This window comes from Vulpes vulpes, chromosome 7 (genome assembly GCF_048418805.1).
Source record: "Vulpes vulpes isolate BD-2025 chromosome 7, VulVul3, whole genome shotgun sequence".
In the NCBI taxonomy this organism is placed as follows: domain Eukaryota; kingdom Metazoa; phylum Chordata; class Mammalia; order Carnivora; family Canidae; genus Vulpes; species Vulpes vulpes.
The window spans coordinates 667,401-685,230 of NC_132786.1; the positions used below are offsets into that span (position 1 = coordinate 667,401).

Genomic DNA, 17,830 nt, shown 5'->3' on the forward strand with positions numbered 1-17,830 from the left:
AAGCCCCACATTTATGCCATCTGCTGGGGTGAATCAGGAGGTTTATGTGAAACGTCCAGGAGCATCTGGGCCCATCCCTTCCGTCTTGCCTTCGGCCCCGTTGGAAGCGCACACGTGGGGCGCCACGTGGGGCAGGGGCTGCAGCAGGGACGGGGGAGCCTTGCCAGGCATCTGGGCGCCCAGGCCGGTGGGCCAGGTTCCCGGGCGGTCGGCAGGGCCTCGCCTGTGCCTCACGGGTGCTGTGGGGTGAACGGGGCTCATGTGTGCCCGGCAGGTGCCAGGACCGTGCCTGAGCCTGTTGAGAGCCAAAGGTGGGGGTGTTGCGCTGCATCCTTGCAGTCGGGCCCCCCTTGAAAGCTATGCGTCATCACAGGACCCCCCTCCCACCCCTGCCCTGCACCGCAAGGGACCCCGGTCCGCTCCCTCTGACCCAGTTTGCAAAAACACCTGCCTGCTGTGAGTGCGGATGGGCCGCGTGGACCGCGGCAAACCCGTGCGTGTGTCTCCTTCCCTCCGCAGCCATCGCCATGCTGAAGGACAAGGAGCCTGGGTCATTCATCGTCAGGGACAGCCACTCCTTCCGAGGAGCCTACGGCCTGGCCATGAAGGTGGCCACGCCTCCCCCTTCTGTCCTGCAGCTCAACAAGAAAGGTAGGGGCCCCGGGAGCCGACGAGGTGCACTGACCCGCGTACAGTGTCTGCGGCCTGTGCTGACGCCAGTGAGACGTCGCGGCCGCGGCAAACGCCGCTCACGTTTCCTTCTGAGTATTTCTTTTCCCGGCGCGTTCCACTGGGCACCGTTCCCGAGCAAGCCAGAATGTTAATTATTTGTGAGTTTTATTCCTTTACTGCGTCGAACAGGTGATGCCTCCCCTCGTTCAGCTGCCGGAACAATGGAAACGATCTTGGCCGAGGCAGCTGCGTCCTGGTCGGCCCCGGGAACCTAATAAATTCCTTCTCGCTGACTCTTTCCAGTGCCCACAGATGAGGCACTTTCCCAAACCACGGACGCCCACGTTCAGATCCGCTTCCAGTGCTCAGGGCCGCAGAGATGAGCAGTGACGGTTGATGCACGTGGCTCACACGTTCAGGCTTCCAGATACCGCCCCGCAGCACCCAGACCCAGGGTTTTTTTTTGGAGAAATGGTGGGCAGGGAAGGGACCAACAGTAGGACGTTGGAAAGGCCTGGGCCCAGCCCCAGGGGCCTCACGGAGCCCAGTCTGGGGTCGCTGCAGTGCCCACAGGGTCATGGGATGGGGGATGGCGACACGCAGGAGGGGCGTGGGGGCCGCCCCCAGGCTGCCTCCCGGGCTGCGGAGCCATCGCAGACCTCCACGTGTGGTCGTGCTCGTGACGAAACGTGCAGAAGAGGAAGTAGATCGCTCAGTCTGAAGAGTCGGGGGGTCGCGTGTATCAGCCACCCAAACAGGCGTCCCTAATCCTCAGGATTTGGCCTGTTCTCAGCTTTACATAAGGAAACTGATAGGTACGGTTCGGTGACCTGCTTTTTGCTCATATTGTAAGAGTCGTTGCTTCTCCCAGTAAGGCTGCTGCACCCGCGGCTCTGTCCTCGCTGACGGTTTTCCCGGGAGTGGAGGCAGGTGCACCCGGGAGGCAGTGCAGGTGCGCATATCGCTATAGCACGTATCGCAATGATGTGCGTCAGAAAAGCTTTCGGGCTTCCCGGTGCGTGTGAAAATGAGGTTTACTCTCTACCGCGGTCCACTGAGTGCAACAGCCTTACATCTGGAAAGACAACGCACACGCCTCGATGAAGAAACACCCCTGGTGAGAAAGCTCGCGGCCGTCTGAGCGTCCCACGTGTTGTGATCGCGGGTCACGGGTCACAGTAATGACTGTAATAACAGTGGGAAGACTTGAAATGCCACCAGAAATACCAAAATGGGACACAAAGACGCGAAGCGAGCAAATGCTGTTGGGAGGTCGGTGCCAGGCCACCGGCGGTCAGCTTGTGAAAACGCCACATTGGGATGCACGAGGAGGCCCCGGGTTCCCCGCGTGGGCCCCGGACTTGCTGGGAGCAGGGGTTCTGGACGAGCACAGACTCGGGGCCCACGATGTCCGAGAGGAAGTGGCCTCGGAGCTGCGCCTGCAGGGACATGGGGTTTGGCGGTCGAGGGGTGCAGCCCCAGGTGCGGCCGCGGGGCTCTCCGGGAAGTCAGGCCTGGGGGTGCCGGAGCTGGGTGGTGGTGTCATCTGGAAGCACGAGGGGGCGGGGGGCTCTGCCGATCAGCTTCGTGCGCACCCAGACCTGGAAAGGGGCACCTGAAGCCCCGTGTGAGGGGCTCCCCCGACCCTGCACGCGGGGTGTGGCAGGACAGGCGTCCGTGCAGGAGCGCTTGTGTCTGTGGATGGGGCCCAGCGCAGAGAGCAGGGCCGGGCATGTGGAGCACTCCGGGCGGCCCTTGGCTGCGTGGAAACGCCAAGCCCACGTCATCCCCGCATGCACTGTCACTTCCAGAAGGCGGGCGGTGCCTTGTGCGCCCTCCTGCCTCGGAGCACGCATCCACCCCGGGGGCCGACCTTGACTTGGCCGTGCGGTGAGGGTGCGGAGCAGCCTCGGCCCCATCGTGCCGGAGTCCTCTGGCTGAGATCGTAGCTGGCAGCCTGTCCTCGTCCGGGCCTGGGTTTGCGTTTGGGGCGTCACCATCCAGGGGACAGGTTTGGGAGGAACGAGCCCAGCAAGTCAGCATCCCACCTCCGATACCAGAGCCTGGGCAGCGATGGGTGTAGCCAGGCGGCCGGCCGTCCCCCCAAGACACTGTCACCCGAGCACACGTGTGTCCCCTCCAGCGCGGGAGATGCGGATCCCTGTCCTGCCACAGCTGCAGAGGTGTGGGGCTCCTTTCCCAGCTGCGTCCCCTGCTGCCTCCCATGGCGTCTGACCTCCCGCCCCTGGGATGCGGCCTGTGTTGTCCGTGAACACCAAGTGGGGGCCACCCACGGGCAGGGCCGGGGACCACACCCCCCTGCGGCGGGTCCTGCTGTCGGGTGACCTTGGGCTCGGAAGGCCTGCACCGTGCGGGGACTGTGGGACCCGCTGGCGCAGCACCGTCTCCTCTTTCCCTCTGTTCCTGGTTTTCGTCCCCTCCTGCCCTCAGGCGGGGTGCCGTCGGGGGGTCTCTGGACGTACCTCCTCTTCGGCTGTGCGGGCCAGCGGGGGCTGCAGTGTTGTCCGTCCTCCCGTCAAGACCGGTCCCTTGCAGCTCACCCTCGGGCATCCCCCGTGTCCCGATCCTTGTCATCTGTCCCATGAAGAAGGGACGCCACCGGACGGCGCAGCCCCATGTGCAGCTGCTAACTCAGTCCTCGCACCGGGAGTTCCTGCAGGGCCGGGGGGGCCTCTCCCCAGGACCCCGTGCCTCGCCTCTGGGCACGTCACCGCGGGGCCTCCGCTCTTGTCCCCTCCCTTTAGCTGCCGAGTCGTCCTGTCCCGTCTACCGGTGCGCTCGTTTTCAAATTCTCTCTCTTTTTTTTTCTTTTAAATCTCACCACAGCAGGCGACCTGGCCAACGAACTTGTGCGGCACTTCCTGATCGAGTGTACCCCAAAGGGAGTGCGGTTGAAAGGGTGCCCCAACGAGCCCTATTTCGGTGAGTGGCTGCGAGGTCCCGGTCCGTGTTCTGGCCCACGCCGGCGTCCAGCCTTCCCCCAGCCTCCGGGAGCACCCGCGGGGCCTCGGGGAAGCCAGCACGTGGGCCGCCTCCGACTCTCGGGCTTGGTGCCTGCGGGTCTTGGCTGAGAATCACCCGCGGCGCCCCTGCTTCTCCCTTTGCTGTTGTGCCGGACTCGCGGCTCCAGGAGGCTCTGCGCGGGGTCCCGGCGTGCGGCGGCGGCTGCTGAAGACATAGCCGTGGGTGCGTGGCTGAGCGGGGCCGTCGCGGGCCGTGCTAACCCTCTGTGGTTCTCCCGTTTGCAGGGAGCCTCACGGCCTTGGTGTGTCAGCATTCCATCACGCCCCTGGCTTTGCCTTGCAAGCTGCTCATCCCAGACAGAGGTACACGGTCGGGTCCTCCGCGCCGCTCGGGCTCCCCGTGGGCATGTCGGGCGCAGCGGTGTCAGGTCCACGGGGACTCACCGGGGCAGTCAGACCGGAGTCCGCGGGGCGACACTCAGCAGACAGGAGGAAGCCCCGGTGTCGCGTCCTGGGCTCTGAACGGCTTCCCCGGTTGGCAAGTGCCCACGTCAGGAGGCCCCTTTGGGGCCATTTGCATCGATTTGTACGATTCTACAAAGTCAGCAAGACGTCGCTCTTTTTGAGCTTAAGTGACAAACATTCTCTTTGCCTTTTTTAATGAAGCTGGTTTGAAAATAACCTATAATTCGGGGAAGAAGCACCCGCCACATAGCGATGCAATTTGGCTGTATTTCCCAGCTTCCCACGCAGCCGTAATTTCACATAATTGTATTATATTCTATAGTGATTAACGAGCAATAGAGGTAATTGTCGCCAAGAACCGAGAAAGGCCTGTGACTGGACCACGTCACCTCCCGCCGCCCCCTGCTCAGAACGTGGTGTCCACGGGCCGGGCGCTGTCGCCCCGAGACACCCCCCGACCCCTCAGACCCGCGCGGGTCACTGCCTGGGATCCCGGGCACGAGTCTGACCGTGGTGGGAAGATCCTCCTCTGGTGAGTCGGACTCATGTTGGCGTTTTCTTGCTCCTTCCCGCAGATCCGTTGGAGGAGGTAGCGGACACGTCTCCCCAGACGGCGGCCAACTCGGCCGCAGAGCTGCTGAAGCAAGGGGCAGGTCAGTGCCGGCTTCGGGATGCTTCGGGATGCCCGGTCGCGGTTGCCGGGGCCGACGGGGGGCGGTGACACAGCCTCCTTCGTCGCTGGGGCTCCGTGGTTGCTGCTTTGGAGGCCTCCCCTCTCAGGGAAGCCGGTGGGGCAGCTCGCGTGGGCTGACGGAAGCGGGAACCCCGGGCTGGAGATACCCCCCGTCCGAACGAGACTGAAGCCGTGCAAGAGGGTCAGGCCCTGGGTCCGTGTGGGGGGAGGCCGTGAGCTGGGAGGTGGGGGCCGGGCCCTCCAGCCACGGACGCAGAAGCGTTCAGGGCCCGACTCCGAGAGCCGATGGTTTTGCCCCTGCTGCCGGCAGCGCAGGGTGACGCGGACCCCCAGGCGGTGAGCTAGCCTGCACCCCTCTTTCAAGCTGATAGACTTTATGCATTTTTTTGAAGATTTTATTTATTTATTCATGAGAGACACAGAGAGAGAGAGAGAGAGAGAGGCAGAGACCCGGGCAGTGGGAGAAGCAGGCTCCATGCAGGGAGCCTGATGCGGGACTCGATCCCGGGACCCTGGGGTCACGCCTTAAGCTGAAGGTGGTGCTAAAGCGCTGAGCCCCGCCGGGCGTCCCGGACTTTAAAATCCCTTAGAGCAGTTGTAGGTTGGCAGCAAAATCGAAAGGAAGGAACAGAGGTTCCACATGCGTCCCCTGCCCGTGGGTGCACGACGCTCCCCGGCACGGCGTCCCCGCCCCCCGAGGGCGCACCCGCTGGCTGGGGTCTGTGAACCTGCCTTCACGCCGTCACGTCCCAGCCCACCGTCTCCACTGGGGCTCGCCGTGGGGCTGTTCATTCCCGGCGACGCCGACACACTTCGCCGATCCTACAATGGCTTCGGCTGGAGTCGTCCGTCCAGTTGGTATCCCTGTCCCTTAGCGCTAGGGACTCCTTCGAGCCTCCTCATGGCTCAGCAGCTCCTTCTCAGAGCTGAAGGACCCTACCTTGCAGGGACCCCGGTGTGTGCACCCTTCCTCCGCCGGGTTATGGCTCAGCTGCTGTCACATCCGTGAGCAGAGTTCTAGCTGGACGGGGGTGCTCCCCTCCTGGGGTCCGCCTGCCGGGCCTTCTGCTAGGAGTGGGTTTCGTTCTGTAAGAAGCCAGCGCCGTCCTGCAAAGCAGCCGCCCCGTTTTGCAATCCCGCCGGCGGTGAATGGGGGCCCCTGCCACTCCACGTCTGCAGCACCTCCCGTGTCAGGACGCTTCTGGATTTTGGCCGTTCTGACAGGCGGGCAGCGGCGTCCCATTGATGTTTTAATTGCACTTCCTGGATGACGTGAGACGTGGGTCATGTCTTCATCTCCGCCGCCCGTGTACCTCCTTTGGCCCGTTTTTTAGCGAGATGGTTTTCCTCTTGCTTAATTTGAAGAGTTCTTTGTGTATTTTAGAGACTGGTCCTCTATCAGATGTGTCTTTTGCAGATATTTTCTCCCAGTCTATGGCTCATCTTCCCGTTCTTTTTTTTTTTTTTTCTTTAAAGATTTATTTATTTATGATAGACACAGGGAGAGAGAGAGAGCGGCAGAGACACAGGCAGAGGGAGCAGCAGACTCCCTGCGGGGAGCAGGACGCAGGACTCGATCCCAGGACCCCGGGGTCACGCCCTGAGCTAAAGGCAGGTGCTAAACCGCTGAGCCGCCCACGCGTCCCTGTCCTTGGTCCTAAACTCTAGAAATCACTTTGTCAATATCCACAAAATAACCTGCTGGGGGATTTTTATTGCAATTGTATCGAATCTCTAGATCCATTTGAGAAGCAACATCTTGACAACACTGAGGCTTCCTATCCATGAACATGGAATCTCTCTTCATTTATCCACTTACTTTGTATTTTTGCACCAGTTTTATAGTTTTCCTCGTAAATACGTCTAGTACATAATTTTATTAGATTCGTACCTAGGTATCTCACTTTTGGGGCTGCTAATATAAATTGAATCTTCCTTTATAAATTAGAATCATCCTTTTTTTTTTCTTTTTATTGAATCGTACTTTTAATTCCAGATTGTTGTCCCCTGCCGGTGGATAGGAAAGGGATTTTTTATTTTTTAATTTTTTTTTAGGAAAGGGATTGACTTGTGCATTAGTCTTGTTTCCTGCGCTGTCCTGTAATTACAGCCGCCCTGGTCGCGGTTGCAGCGTTCAGTGGCTCCAGTGGAAGAGGGCCATGGGCACGGTCAGAGCCCCCGACTCTGCAGTGGTGGGGGAGCTGAGGTCCCCGTGGGGGACGCTTGCTCTCGGGAACGCTGGGGAGGGGGTTTCAGAGTCTCCTCCTTTCCGCCGCTTGTGTCCGTGGTGCGCTCTTCGGCTCCCTGTCGGAGCTGAGTGCGCCGTGCGCCTTTTCTCTGGTTCCTTCCTCTGGACGCCGTGCATTCCTCTGCTCTCCCAGCTTTCCTCCGTGGAGCCCCCGTCATCACACCTGCTGCTCAGCTAAACTTCATCTCTCTGGTTTTCACATCAAGTAATTCCGCGTCGGACTCTTTTCAGACCGTCCTTGAGGGATACGTTCCGTGTGTCCGAAACGAGGGTGACCTGGTTTGCCCCAAACAGCAGCGTCTTGGAGTGTGATGCTCCGAAACGAGGAGCACAGCTATGGCGGTCCTGGGTTCAAGTCCGTCGTAGCGATGATGATGTCTCCGTCCCGTGTGGCTGCAGAGACCAAGTGAATCAGACGTTGAGAACCGCCTCGAGGACGGTGATGGGGTCACTCACGCAGGGTGTAGTTTTCCTACTGCTGCGCGTACGTGGAGAAATGGCCTTTGCTGTGTTGGCGCCTCACCCTTGCCCCGCACGGGCCGCAGCTGGGGGCCCCCGGGGTCTCTCCTGCAGCCCACATGCCTCCGGGCTCTGCACTTGGCGTAACGTCATCTTAGGACAGGTGGCCTGTCCTGTTTCTCCTTAGACTTCATGGTTATCAGACGCTTTCCTGGTAGATGTCCATTCTCCATTCGTAAATGGATCAGTGGATTCACTAATCATAATTAGGAACCTTAATGGCTCCTATATTTATACATTAAAGCTTTTATTTCTGACACCATTTTTAGGGACACTTTAAATCTTGTTGGATAATACGTGGCAGGTCCAGTGACGCTGGATGATTTTTTTTTTTTAAAGATTTTATTTATTCATGAGAGGCAGAGACACAGGCAGAGGGAGAAGCAGGCTCCCTGCGGGGAGCCCGACGCGGGCCTCGATCCCAGGACCCCAGGGTCATGCCCTGAGCCAAAGGTGGAGGCTTAGTCACTGAGCCACCCAGGTGCCCCACATTTGCTTTTTGGGGGCGAGTGTCAGTTCCCGGGACTTGAGGCGGGTCCTGGAATCTTATGTCCATGATTGCACACGACGCCGCGGAGCCCGCATCCCTTTAAAACCTGGTGTTTCTAAGACCCTTCGAGGGGGTTACATTCCCATGCAGCTGACTTCACGGGTGGCAAGGCCAGGAGTGGAATCAGGACCCAGAGACGTGGCTGGAGTGAGGACAAAGCCGCAGAGAGCTCCTGGGGCCCCCGCAGGGCTTGCAACGCGTGCAGGAAGGCGGTCAGACTGTCCCACCGGCGATCCCCCTCAGGGAAATGTTTTTTTTTTTTTTAAATGAATGAGTGTCCTCATTCACTTCCGGGACTCGACTTGTCCTGGGTGGAGTCCGTCAAGCTGGGGAAGCAGCGCCCTGTGGTGGGGGGGGGCGGTTCGGTGGGCGGCCCCAGGGCCGAGCCCAATGGGCTGCCCGGCTCCCTGATTCCCGGTGTCTCTGGCCTCTTCCTCGGGGGCCCTGCAGCAGTGGGATGCTCCATCCTGAGAAGGAGGACCAGACCTCTGTTGGCTCATTTCCCAGAAATGTTAGGGATGTGACCTTGACCTTCCCTGCTGTGGCGTGTATTTCATTTATAAAAATAGGAGTTCTTTAGATCGAAAAAAGGGAATTCAGAGGGAGAGTGAACTGCGCAGAGGTCTGGTTCCCAGGCAGCCCTGGATGCTTTTCCTAGTCTCGCGTGGAGTACGAACCGCCCCCATCCCCTGATTTTCTGCGGCTGCGGGACGGTCCGCCTTGCAGTTGCTCGGCTTGTGCGGCCTGTTCCCGGCCTCCCGGTTACTGCAAACACCCCTTGGGGGGCCACCTCCTTGCTTGATGTCTTTGTCTGGATTTTGCATTGGTGTCTTAGGACCCAGGGTGCCGGAGGCTGGAGGGCTGGCTGCGGCTCGGGGGCCTGGGGCTTTGTGCTGCGAGCGCTGGGTGGCCGCCCCACCAGGAGCACGCGTCAGGTGGGAGAGCAGGTGCCGCGGCCACGGGCGGCCTGCGTCCTCAGGCTCTGTCTGTAGGAGCCAGCTTCCCGCGAGCCCCCCCTCCTTACCCAGAGGCCGTCTGTGGGGTCGCGGGGGCGCCGGGTCTGGGTGGCGTCAGCCCGTCCCGTCCCGGGGTGGGGGTGCAGACCCAGCCCAGGCCTGCTCCGCGGGTTTCGCTGCACTCGGATCAGAGCTCCCTTTCTTGTGTTAGGAAACGCATCACAGTAACGCTCGTGAAATCAGGAACAGAACAGCCACCTCAGCATCACACCCTCCCGCTCCTGCTCCTACGCACACGCGCTCTTTATCGTGGTCCCAGCACGACCGTGGCTTCTGCTTCTGCTCCCCCGTCAATCTCTGGCATTTCTCTGGTCTTGAGAAGCGACTGACATACGGTTGCCGTCTGGGCCGGCGGTGCCCGGCATGCGGCTCCCAAGGTGGACATGGCGAGGTGGCCAGCACGGGAGGCTCGGCCGCGTTCATCGTCGGCTGCGGATACGAGGCCACGGGGAGAAGAAAAAGACTCTCGCTGTGCACGTGGCCCGGCCACCCTTTGCTGGCCGCTGGTGTCCGTGTGGGTCCGTGGAACCGTTCCCTGTTCCCCCGCCGGGTCCGTGCAGGGCGTCCCCAGCCCCACCTCTGCGTTGCTCGCCTGTCGCAGTTGTAGATCTCCTTCCTGCGTGTTCTTGGGCCACCAGGTGTGGGCGCGTCCGCCGCTCCCGATAAGGATTGCCAGGTTGTCGTCCAGGAGGGCAGTCGGGGTTGACACCCCGGGCGGCCGTACCCGAAAGGACTCTGCCCACACGCTCTGTCCCGAGACGACACCGGAGGAGCCCTCCGGTTCAGGCAGGAGCACAGGGCGCCCCAGCCCTCAGCGCCCGGGACAGGGGCGGCCAGCTGGAAGGGGCAGGCGCATCTCTGCTTCTGCCTTGAGCCTTGACCTGGGCCAGCGGCACGCAGGTATGACCCGTGGAAGGTGCACCTGCCATCGGGGCATGCGTGGCATTGTCAGTGGGCGTGGGCTGCGGCTGAGGACCTCGCGGTACGAGCCACAGCGCACCCCCAGGGAGACGTCTTGCTGAGCACGCCTGGTACCCGGGGGGCTCCCCCCCGTAGGCACCACCACATGCTTGGCCCCCCGGGGGCTGCGCCTGGACGGGTCTCGGGGTCTCCAGGCCGCTGCGCCCTCCTGGGCACGGGGTAGGTGCGGGTGGGCCCAGGCGCTCTGTGAGGCGTCGCTGCAGCCGGATGCCACAAGCGCACGCCTCGGGGGCTCGGGGACACAGAGGTGCTTGTGTTTGGGGCGGGAACGTCTCCTTCGATGGTGCCTGGTGGCGCCTGTGCTGTGCGCTGTCCCCTGTGCCGTCCGGAGCTCTTGGTGAGAGGGAGGGAGCGTGGTTCAGGGAGCTTAGTCTCCAAGGAGACTCCCTGCAGGTGGGGGTCCAGGGCCGGAGTCCTGTAGAGGAAGTGGGGGGCCCCGGGGCGCACACTCGCGGGGGCCCCATCCGCCGGCTTCCAGCCGCTTCCCTCTCAGGAGGGTTTCTGGAACCTCTTTCCCTTCATTCTGGGCCTTTCGGGCTGGGCCCATTCTGGTGGCTCCATGAGTCGGTCCGGCGGCTTTGCCCCGCGAGACCCCGGCTGACAACGCCCCTGGGGTGCCCCAGGATCAAGAGCCTCGTTTTCCCGACACTCGGTGCAGCCCCGGGTCCTCCTCACCGAAGCCGGGGCTTCGGAGACCCCAGAGCTTCTGGGACTCTGACCCTCACAGGGACCTGCAGGGCGGGGGCGTGGGCTGCTCTGCCCGGGGCTGGGTGGCTCCTGCGTGGAGCGGGCGGCAGGCAGCCCGTGCGTCCCAGTCACCCCGACCGCACACGTCGGGCCTGTGGGAGCTGCAGGGATCGAGGCTCAGTGGGCCTTGGGCTTTTGGCCGAGCCCTGTTCCCGCTCGGTGGTTCCCTTCCTGCAGGAGGAGCAGCCCCCGGCCCCTGGCAGCGCGGGGCCGTGACCCCCAGCAGAGAGGCCGACTCTGCTCCGGGCCACACGGGTCGTGCATCGTCCCCGCAGCTTCCCGGGCGCCGCCCCTCCCAGGTCTCCGTGCAGGACGGTTCTGCGGGGCTCTGGCCCTCACGCTCCCCGCCTCATGCTCCGCACCCTGGGGATGCAGCTGCCGGGGGGCCCAGGTCCCTCCTTCTCCACACCTCGGGGATCGGGGGGCCGAGGGCTCTGCCTCCACCTAACACCCGCTCCCCGTGTGCCGCGCAGCCTGCAACGTGTGGTACCTGAACTCCGTGGAGATGGAGTCCCTCACGGGCCACCAAGCCGTCCAGAAGGCGCTGAGCCTCACCCTGGTGCAGGAGCCGCCGCCCATGTGCACCGTCGTGCACTTCAAGGTGTCGGCACAGGGCATCACCCTGACGGACAACCAGAGGAAGTGAGTGTGCCGGGCGCTGGGCTGTGGGCGGGGCTCCCGGGCACGCTGGGCTCAGGCCTGCCAACACGCGTGTGCCCAGAGGTGGTCCTGGATGTGTCCCTCGGGGCCTCCCGGGAGCCGCGCCTGAACCGTGGACAGTGGGCACGGAGGTTTTCTTACGAGTCAGTAAGGCCGTAAAAGAAAAAAAGAGAGGTTTGGACCTTTGAGTACCACATGCACACGTGTATAAGTTTTTGTTTTTGTGTTTTTAAAGATTTTATTCATTTATCCATGAGAGACAGAGAGAGAGGCAGAGACACAGGCAGAGGGAGAAGCAGGGGCAGCAGAGACGGAGGCCTGGGTGCTCCTGCCCGGTGCAGCCCCCGACCTCAGGGTCCTTTGATGCATGGAGTTTTTATTTAATTCATCACCAAAACAGCCCGGGGTGGTTCATGCGAGAGCCGGACCACCATCGACCTGGAGGCGGGCGCAGGGCCAGTTCCCAGCGCTCCCCCCAGCACGGCCCGCCTGCCCCGGCACCTGCGCCACGTGCCCCCGGACGTGCTCGGTGGTCCTTGGACCAAAGGCGGGGAGGCTGGGCTCCCGGGCTCCCGTCCCGCGCCAGCCAGGGCTGCTGGGCCTGGTCCAACCCCACGTGGCTGGCAGGTACACGGCATGACCGCCCGTCTCCGCCGCGGGGCGGCTCCTCCCGCAGCCCCGAGCCCAGCACCCGCCCGTCCGCCCAGCCGTGCCCACAGCTCCGCCCGCAGGCGCCTAGTAGTCAAGTCAGCTTCTGCCTGGACCCCGTCCCGGGGGCGCCCAGCCCGAGCGTCCCCATCACCCGCGTGCCCCCTAACAGGGGCGTGTCCTCCCCGTGTCCCGACAGGCTCTTCTTTCGGAGACACTACCCCGTGAGCAGCGTCATCTTCTGCGCGCTGGATCCGCAGGACAGGAAGTAAGCGAGCGTGTGTGTCGGCAGCGTCTGTGCGCCCTTTGCCTGTGAACGTGCAGACTCACGTAACTCTTCCTTTTTTTTCTCTTTTTCCCACCTGCAAGGTGGATCACAGACGGCCCCTGCTCAAGGTAAGGCTCCGGGACGCCGGCACCCCCCATCTCCGCCCAAAGCGGGTTTCCTCGCAGATTTCCGAAGCGGGCGGCGCGCAGGGAATGAGGGTGTCGCGCGGGCGGGTGCGGGCCGTGCCGTGAGCATGAATGAAGGTGCCTCCCGTGGGGAGGGCCGGCCGGGCTCCCCTCCTGCTGGCTCGTCCCCGGAGGCCCAGTCCTTCGGCTTGGCGGGGAGCGTGGAGAGGATGGCACGGCCGGGGCAGGTGCGCGCCGCAGGCACGTCGAGCTCGGGGCAGCGGGAGGTCTTCCCGTGCATACGTACGCGTGGGGGACCCGGTGCTGGTGTTTCCCAGACGCTGGGGGAGCCCCGACAGCCAGCCCTGGCTCCCAGCCGTGCTCCCGGAACCTTCCGGAGCCGGGTGTGCTCCCTCGCTTGCCCATAGTCTGAGGTGCCTGGGGCGCGCGAGGGCGTCCAGCCCCCACGTGGCCCTGCCTGGCCGTCCCTGACGGGAGCACAGTCCCCGCACCGGAGGGGAGGCGGACGGCTCGGGGGGACCTGCCCCGGGCAGCGGTGGACCGGGCGGGGGGCGGCCACGCACCTGCTCTCCCCGCGGGGGCAGCACACAGGCTCGCAGCTCGCCGGGCCTTGCGGGACTCGCCGCCGCGCTGACCTGCCCACCTTTCCCGTCGCAGAGTCTTCGGGTTTGTGGCCCGGAAGCAGGGCAGCGCCACGGACAACGTGTGCCACTTATTTGCGGAGCACGACCCGGAGCAGCCCGCCAGCGCCATTGTCAACTTTGTGTCGAAGGTCATGATCGGGTCCCCTAAGAAGGTCTGAGCCCCCCCGCTGCCCGCCCCAGCCGGAGCCGCGACAGGGACCCGGGCGCCCGCCGCGCGGCAGCTGGCGAGCCTGACGCCCCAGCCCCAGGACGGAAGCCGGCTCCTCTCCGGCTCCACAGACACGGGGTCAGGTGGGCCGTGTGCTGTCCTTCCCTCGACGACTGCTCACCGACGCCTCCCTGGGCGGACGCTGCGCTCCGGGCCTGCGGGCCTGGCAGGGAGCCCCTTGCACGCCGGCGGCGGCGGTGGGAGCCGCTGCGCAGTGGCCCTGGGCAACGGACAGGCCCGTCCTCCCGTCTCCCCGGGGCAGACCTGTTTTCCCCGCGGCGATGCTGGGGCCCCGGGGTGGGGGGGCGGCGTGATGGCTGCGAGGACCAGGAAGGCCCCCGGTCGCTGGGGGGCCCTGGACAGCCCCAGAGGCCAGTGGACACTCCCCCTCCCTTCTCGGGGGGCAGGTCCGGGGGCAGAGTCGGCCCCCTGAGCAGTTGGCCCCGTGTCCCCAGCCCTCTGCGCCACGGAGGAGGGGAGGCCCGTCGCAAGGCTCCGTGCCCCGGGCTGGGAGCCGAGTCCCGAGCGCTCTTCCTGCCGAGGACCCCGTGCGACCCGGGGAGGCCTCCTGAGCGGCCCCAGCCCGTGGGCTGCCCCCGCCCGACCTCGCAGAAGCGCGGGGTGGCCGGGCCGGCATCCCGCTCCCCGATGCCCCAGATGCAAGTGCCTCACTTCTGTGCCAAATGTTTGCCTTGGTCTTCGCGGACCTTCTCCCTCCCGGGGGCCGGGTCCTCAGCAGGGGCGGCTGGCGCCTGGGGATTCCGGGACCCGAGGTGCATCCCCAAGGGGCGCCGCCTCCTGAGACGCCTTGTGCGCGGCTCGGCCTGGACCGCCCGCCCGGTCCCTCGGCCTTCCGGCGATGGAAGAGGCGGCTCGCTTAGAAACCAGAGCGAGGGGAGTGTGGGCTTCCCGGCTGCTCCGTGTCCAGAACGTGCCAGAAGCCGCCCTCCCTTGCCTTGTCAGCGGACTGGCCCACTGTGGCCTCTGCCCCCGGCGGCCAGGGCATCAGGGAGGGAGTGGGCTCCGCCTCCACCGCCGGGGAAGCCCAATCCCCGATTCCTGACGAGCCGGTACGACAGGTGTCTCCCCGCGCTACAGGTGCCTGACACCGAGCGAGAGGAAGCCAGGAACAGGGCTCCGAGGTGAGCCCCACCCCCACGTGGTGAGCCCCACCCCCACGCGGGTGCGGGGACGCTTTGCCCCGGGCAGGGGCCCCGGTCCCAGGAAGGCCGTGAGACCTGCTCACCACGGGGTCGTGCCCGGGTCCTGCCCGCCCGCCCGGCGGCCCGGAGCCGCGCTCCTCCAGTGTTAGCCCGCGGCCTCGGGAAGTCACCGCGTCGGGGACCCCGGGTCTCCCCGCCGTGCCGGACCTCACGTCTCCGCAGCTGCCTTAGTAGTGCGCATTTTTACTTTTCTTACATTGTAAAGAACATACCCAGTATGTAAATGAGTGTTCTATAAGCCCTTTGTATAGTCATTTTCTCTGCTTTTCAGATATCGTCTCTATTCAAAGTATAATAAAATAATAAACGTGGTAAATTCTCCGTGGCACAGGCGTTTGTTGTGTTGGGAGAAAGTGCATCCGTGTGCACGTGTGTCTGCGTGTGCTGCACCTGTGTCCCTGCGTGTGCGCCTGCCCGTGTGACCGTGTGAGCCGCCCCTGTGTGACTACGTGTGCACCTGCCCGTGTCCCTGCACCTTGTGGCTACATGTGCACCTGCCCCTGTGTGACTACCTGTGTGCTGCACCTGTGTCCCTGTGTGTGCACCTGCACCTGTGTGACCGTGTGTGCTGCCCCTGCGTGACTACGTGTGTCCCTGCACCTTCTAGCTGCATGTGTGCTGCACCTGTGTCCCTGTGTGTGCGCCTGCACCTGTGTGACTGTGTGTGCTGCACCTGTGTGACTACGTCTGCACCTGCCCGTGTGACTACATGTGCACCTGCACCTGTGTGACCGTGTGTGCTGCCCCTGCGTGACTACGTGTGTCCCTGCACCTTCTAGCAGCATGTGTGCTGCACCTGTGTCCCTGTGTGTGCGCCTGCACCTGTGTGACTGTGTGTGCTGCACCTGTGTGACTACGTGTGCACCTGCCCGTGTGACTACGTGTGCACCTGCACCTGTGTGACTACCTGTGACCCTGCACCTTGTGGCTGTGTGTGCACCTGCACCTGTGTGACCGTGTGTGCTGCCCCTGCGTGACTACATGTGTCCCTGCACCTTCTAGCTGCATGTGTGCTGCACCTGTGTGACTACGTCTGCACCTGCCCATGTGACTACATGTGCACCTGCACCTGTGTGACCGTGTGAGCCTGCCCATGTGACTACGTGTGTGCTGCACCTGTGTCCCTGTGTGTGCACCTGCACCTGTGTGACCGTGTGCACCTGCACCTGTGTGACCGTGTGTGCTGCACCTGTGTGACTGTGAGCCTGCCCGTATGTGACCTGCCCCTGTGTGACTACGTGTGTGCATACGTGTGCATGTGTCTGCCTCCGTGTGCGGCCGGGACTGCAGCGTGTGCTGTTGCTCGTAGCTGCTGATTGCTTTGTTGCTCCCCCCCTGGCAGGGCCCCTCCGGGTCCTTCTGAGTCAGGCCGAACGTGAATATGAAGTTCCATGGCTGCACCTTGAGCACAGCGCCTGGCACCCAGGGCGGGCTTCCCAGCCAGGTGGGGCCGCAGCAGGCTGGCTTCTTGCCGTCGTGGGTCTGGGCTCCCTCTCTCTGTGTACCTCCTTCCTGAACAGGTGATGGGGTCACGGGACCCAGGGGCCTCCCGCGCTTGGGAGCGTCTCGTCGGACGGAAGGTCGACCCTTGAGCGGGGCCAGGGAGGGAGTCCGGGCCGCGGGGCGTGGATGCCATGGCCAGTGCACGGGCTCCCCGAGGGCACAGTGGATTTGGCACAGTGGCCTGGACTCCGCCCGGAGGATTCTGGGGACCCAGCCCCCGCCAGGCCGCACCTGGGTGGGAGCTGGCCGTGTGCAGGTGACCTCCCTGCTCGTCACTCAGAGGCTACCGCTGATGGTCGTACTGGCAATGGGCACCCGGGGCCCGTCTCCTGGGGATCCTGGGTCTGTTGATAGTGGGCGGCCGTGTCCGACCCCTGGGGCCATGGGCCTATTGGAGAAGGGTACCTGGGTCCTGCCCACTGGGGACCCGTGGATCTGTTGGGGGGGCCTTGGATCTCCTGGCGATTAGTGCTGGGATCTTGCCCACTGGGGACCCAGATCTATCGGAGATGGGCTCCCAGGTCTACCTCCTTGGGCTCTGAATCTACCAGTGATGGGCCCTGTGCCTGCCCAGTGGCTTCGTGTTTCCTCTAGAGGTGCCTGTGGCTGCCAGGACCGGGAGATGGACCCCAGGGCCTGGGGTTGCACTTCACACGGCTGACTCCAATCTCAACTGGAGTTGCCAGTGGACTTGGGGCCCCCGGCGTGTGCAGGGGACACGGGCTTGGCCACACCTGGGCACATTTGGGCGCCAGGGCTGTCGAGTTGGTAACAAGAGAAAGATCCAAGAATCCATGGCCATAAAGTTGCTGCGGGATCAGAGCGCACAGCTTGGCAGAGGGAGGAGAACCCAAACACACGAGCAGACCACATGCCGTCGAGTGGCCCGGGCCGGGGCCGCAGGGGTGGGGGCGTGGACCCCCAAAGCCTTTACCTGTGAGAGGGTACCAGTAAAGGGCAGGTGCCACGAGAGCCGAGCTGGCCCATGAGGCCTCTGTCCCCATGGATTTGAGACCCCGGGGGCGGGGGGACCCCAGCAGAAGGCCTGTCCCCCAACCCAGGAAGCACACGGCGTCTCCCACCCCCTGGGGACCCCGGAGAGGCCTGGCCAGGGAAGCCTCTGCTGAGCCACGGCCCCCCACCCTCTACCCCTGCTACACCTGTGCCCCCCGGGCTGCGGCATCGGGACCATGGGGGCCTCTGCGCCAGGTCCACTGCACGGACCAAATTCTCGTGGCCACGCGGTGATGCCTGAACCCGGCTTGGCCGCCCCTGGCCCGGGGGGCGGGGAAGAGCCAGGGAGCTGCCCGCTGGTCCACGCGGAGCCGCAGGTGGGGACCCCGCCCGGCGACGGATGCGGAGCCCAGGGGCAGAAATGTTCAGCTTGGCCATGGTCGGGACACAGGCCGTGCCCTTTGCACCCGGGGTGCACGCACGGGGGGACCCTGGCGGCTGGCTCCAGAGGCCTCGCCTCGCAGACCCACGTGGTCTGGCTGTGTCCGTCTTAGCAGGAGTAGGAGCGGGCGCAGCAAGGCCGCTGAGCCCTGAAGGGAGAGCCGTGCCCTCTGTCCCCCGCACGCCCCCTGCCCGCCTGCCGAGGCCCGCCTTGCGCTCCCAGTATAGGCGGGAAGGGAAACCAAGAGGTAAAACAAAG

General features: G+C 63.9%; 1 protein-coding gene across 21 annotated transcripts in view; it reads left to right on the forward strand.

Moving 5' to 3' along the window:
- Nucleotides 1–14,998, forward strand: part of TNS3 (tensin 3) — a 157,133-nt gene extending 142,135 nt beyond the window's left edge. For all 21 annotated transcript variants that reach the window (XM_072762768.1, XM_025988004.2, XM_072762775.1 and 18 more), the window contains 8 exons: nucleotides 520–651; nucleotides 3,520–3,615; nucleotides 3,942–4,019; nucleotides 4,697–4,774; nucleotides 11,350–11,518; nucleotides 12,384–12,452; nucleotides 12,554–12,580; nucleotides 13,256–14,998. In XM_072762768.1, coding sequence (XP_072618869.1) covers nucleotides 520–651; nucleotides 3,520–3,615; nucleotides 3,942–4,019; nucleotides 4,697–4,774; nucleotides 11,350–11,518; nucleotides 12,384–12,452; nucleotides 12,554–12,580; nucleotides 13,256–13,400 — 794 coding nt within the window. In that variant the 3' untranslated portion in view covers nucleotides 13,401–14,998. The remainder of the gene's footprint in view (nucleotides 1–519; nucleotides 652–3,519; nucleotides 3,616–3,941; nucleotides 4,020–4,696; nucleotides 4,775–11,349; nucleotides 11,519–12,383; nucleotides 12,453–12,553; nucleotides 12,581–13,255) is intronic.
- The last annotated feature ends 2,832 nt before the right edge of the window (nucleotides 14,999–17,830 follow it).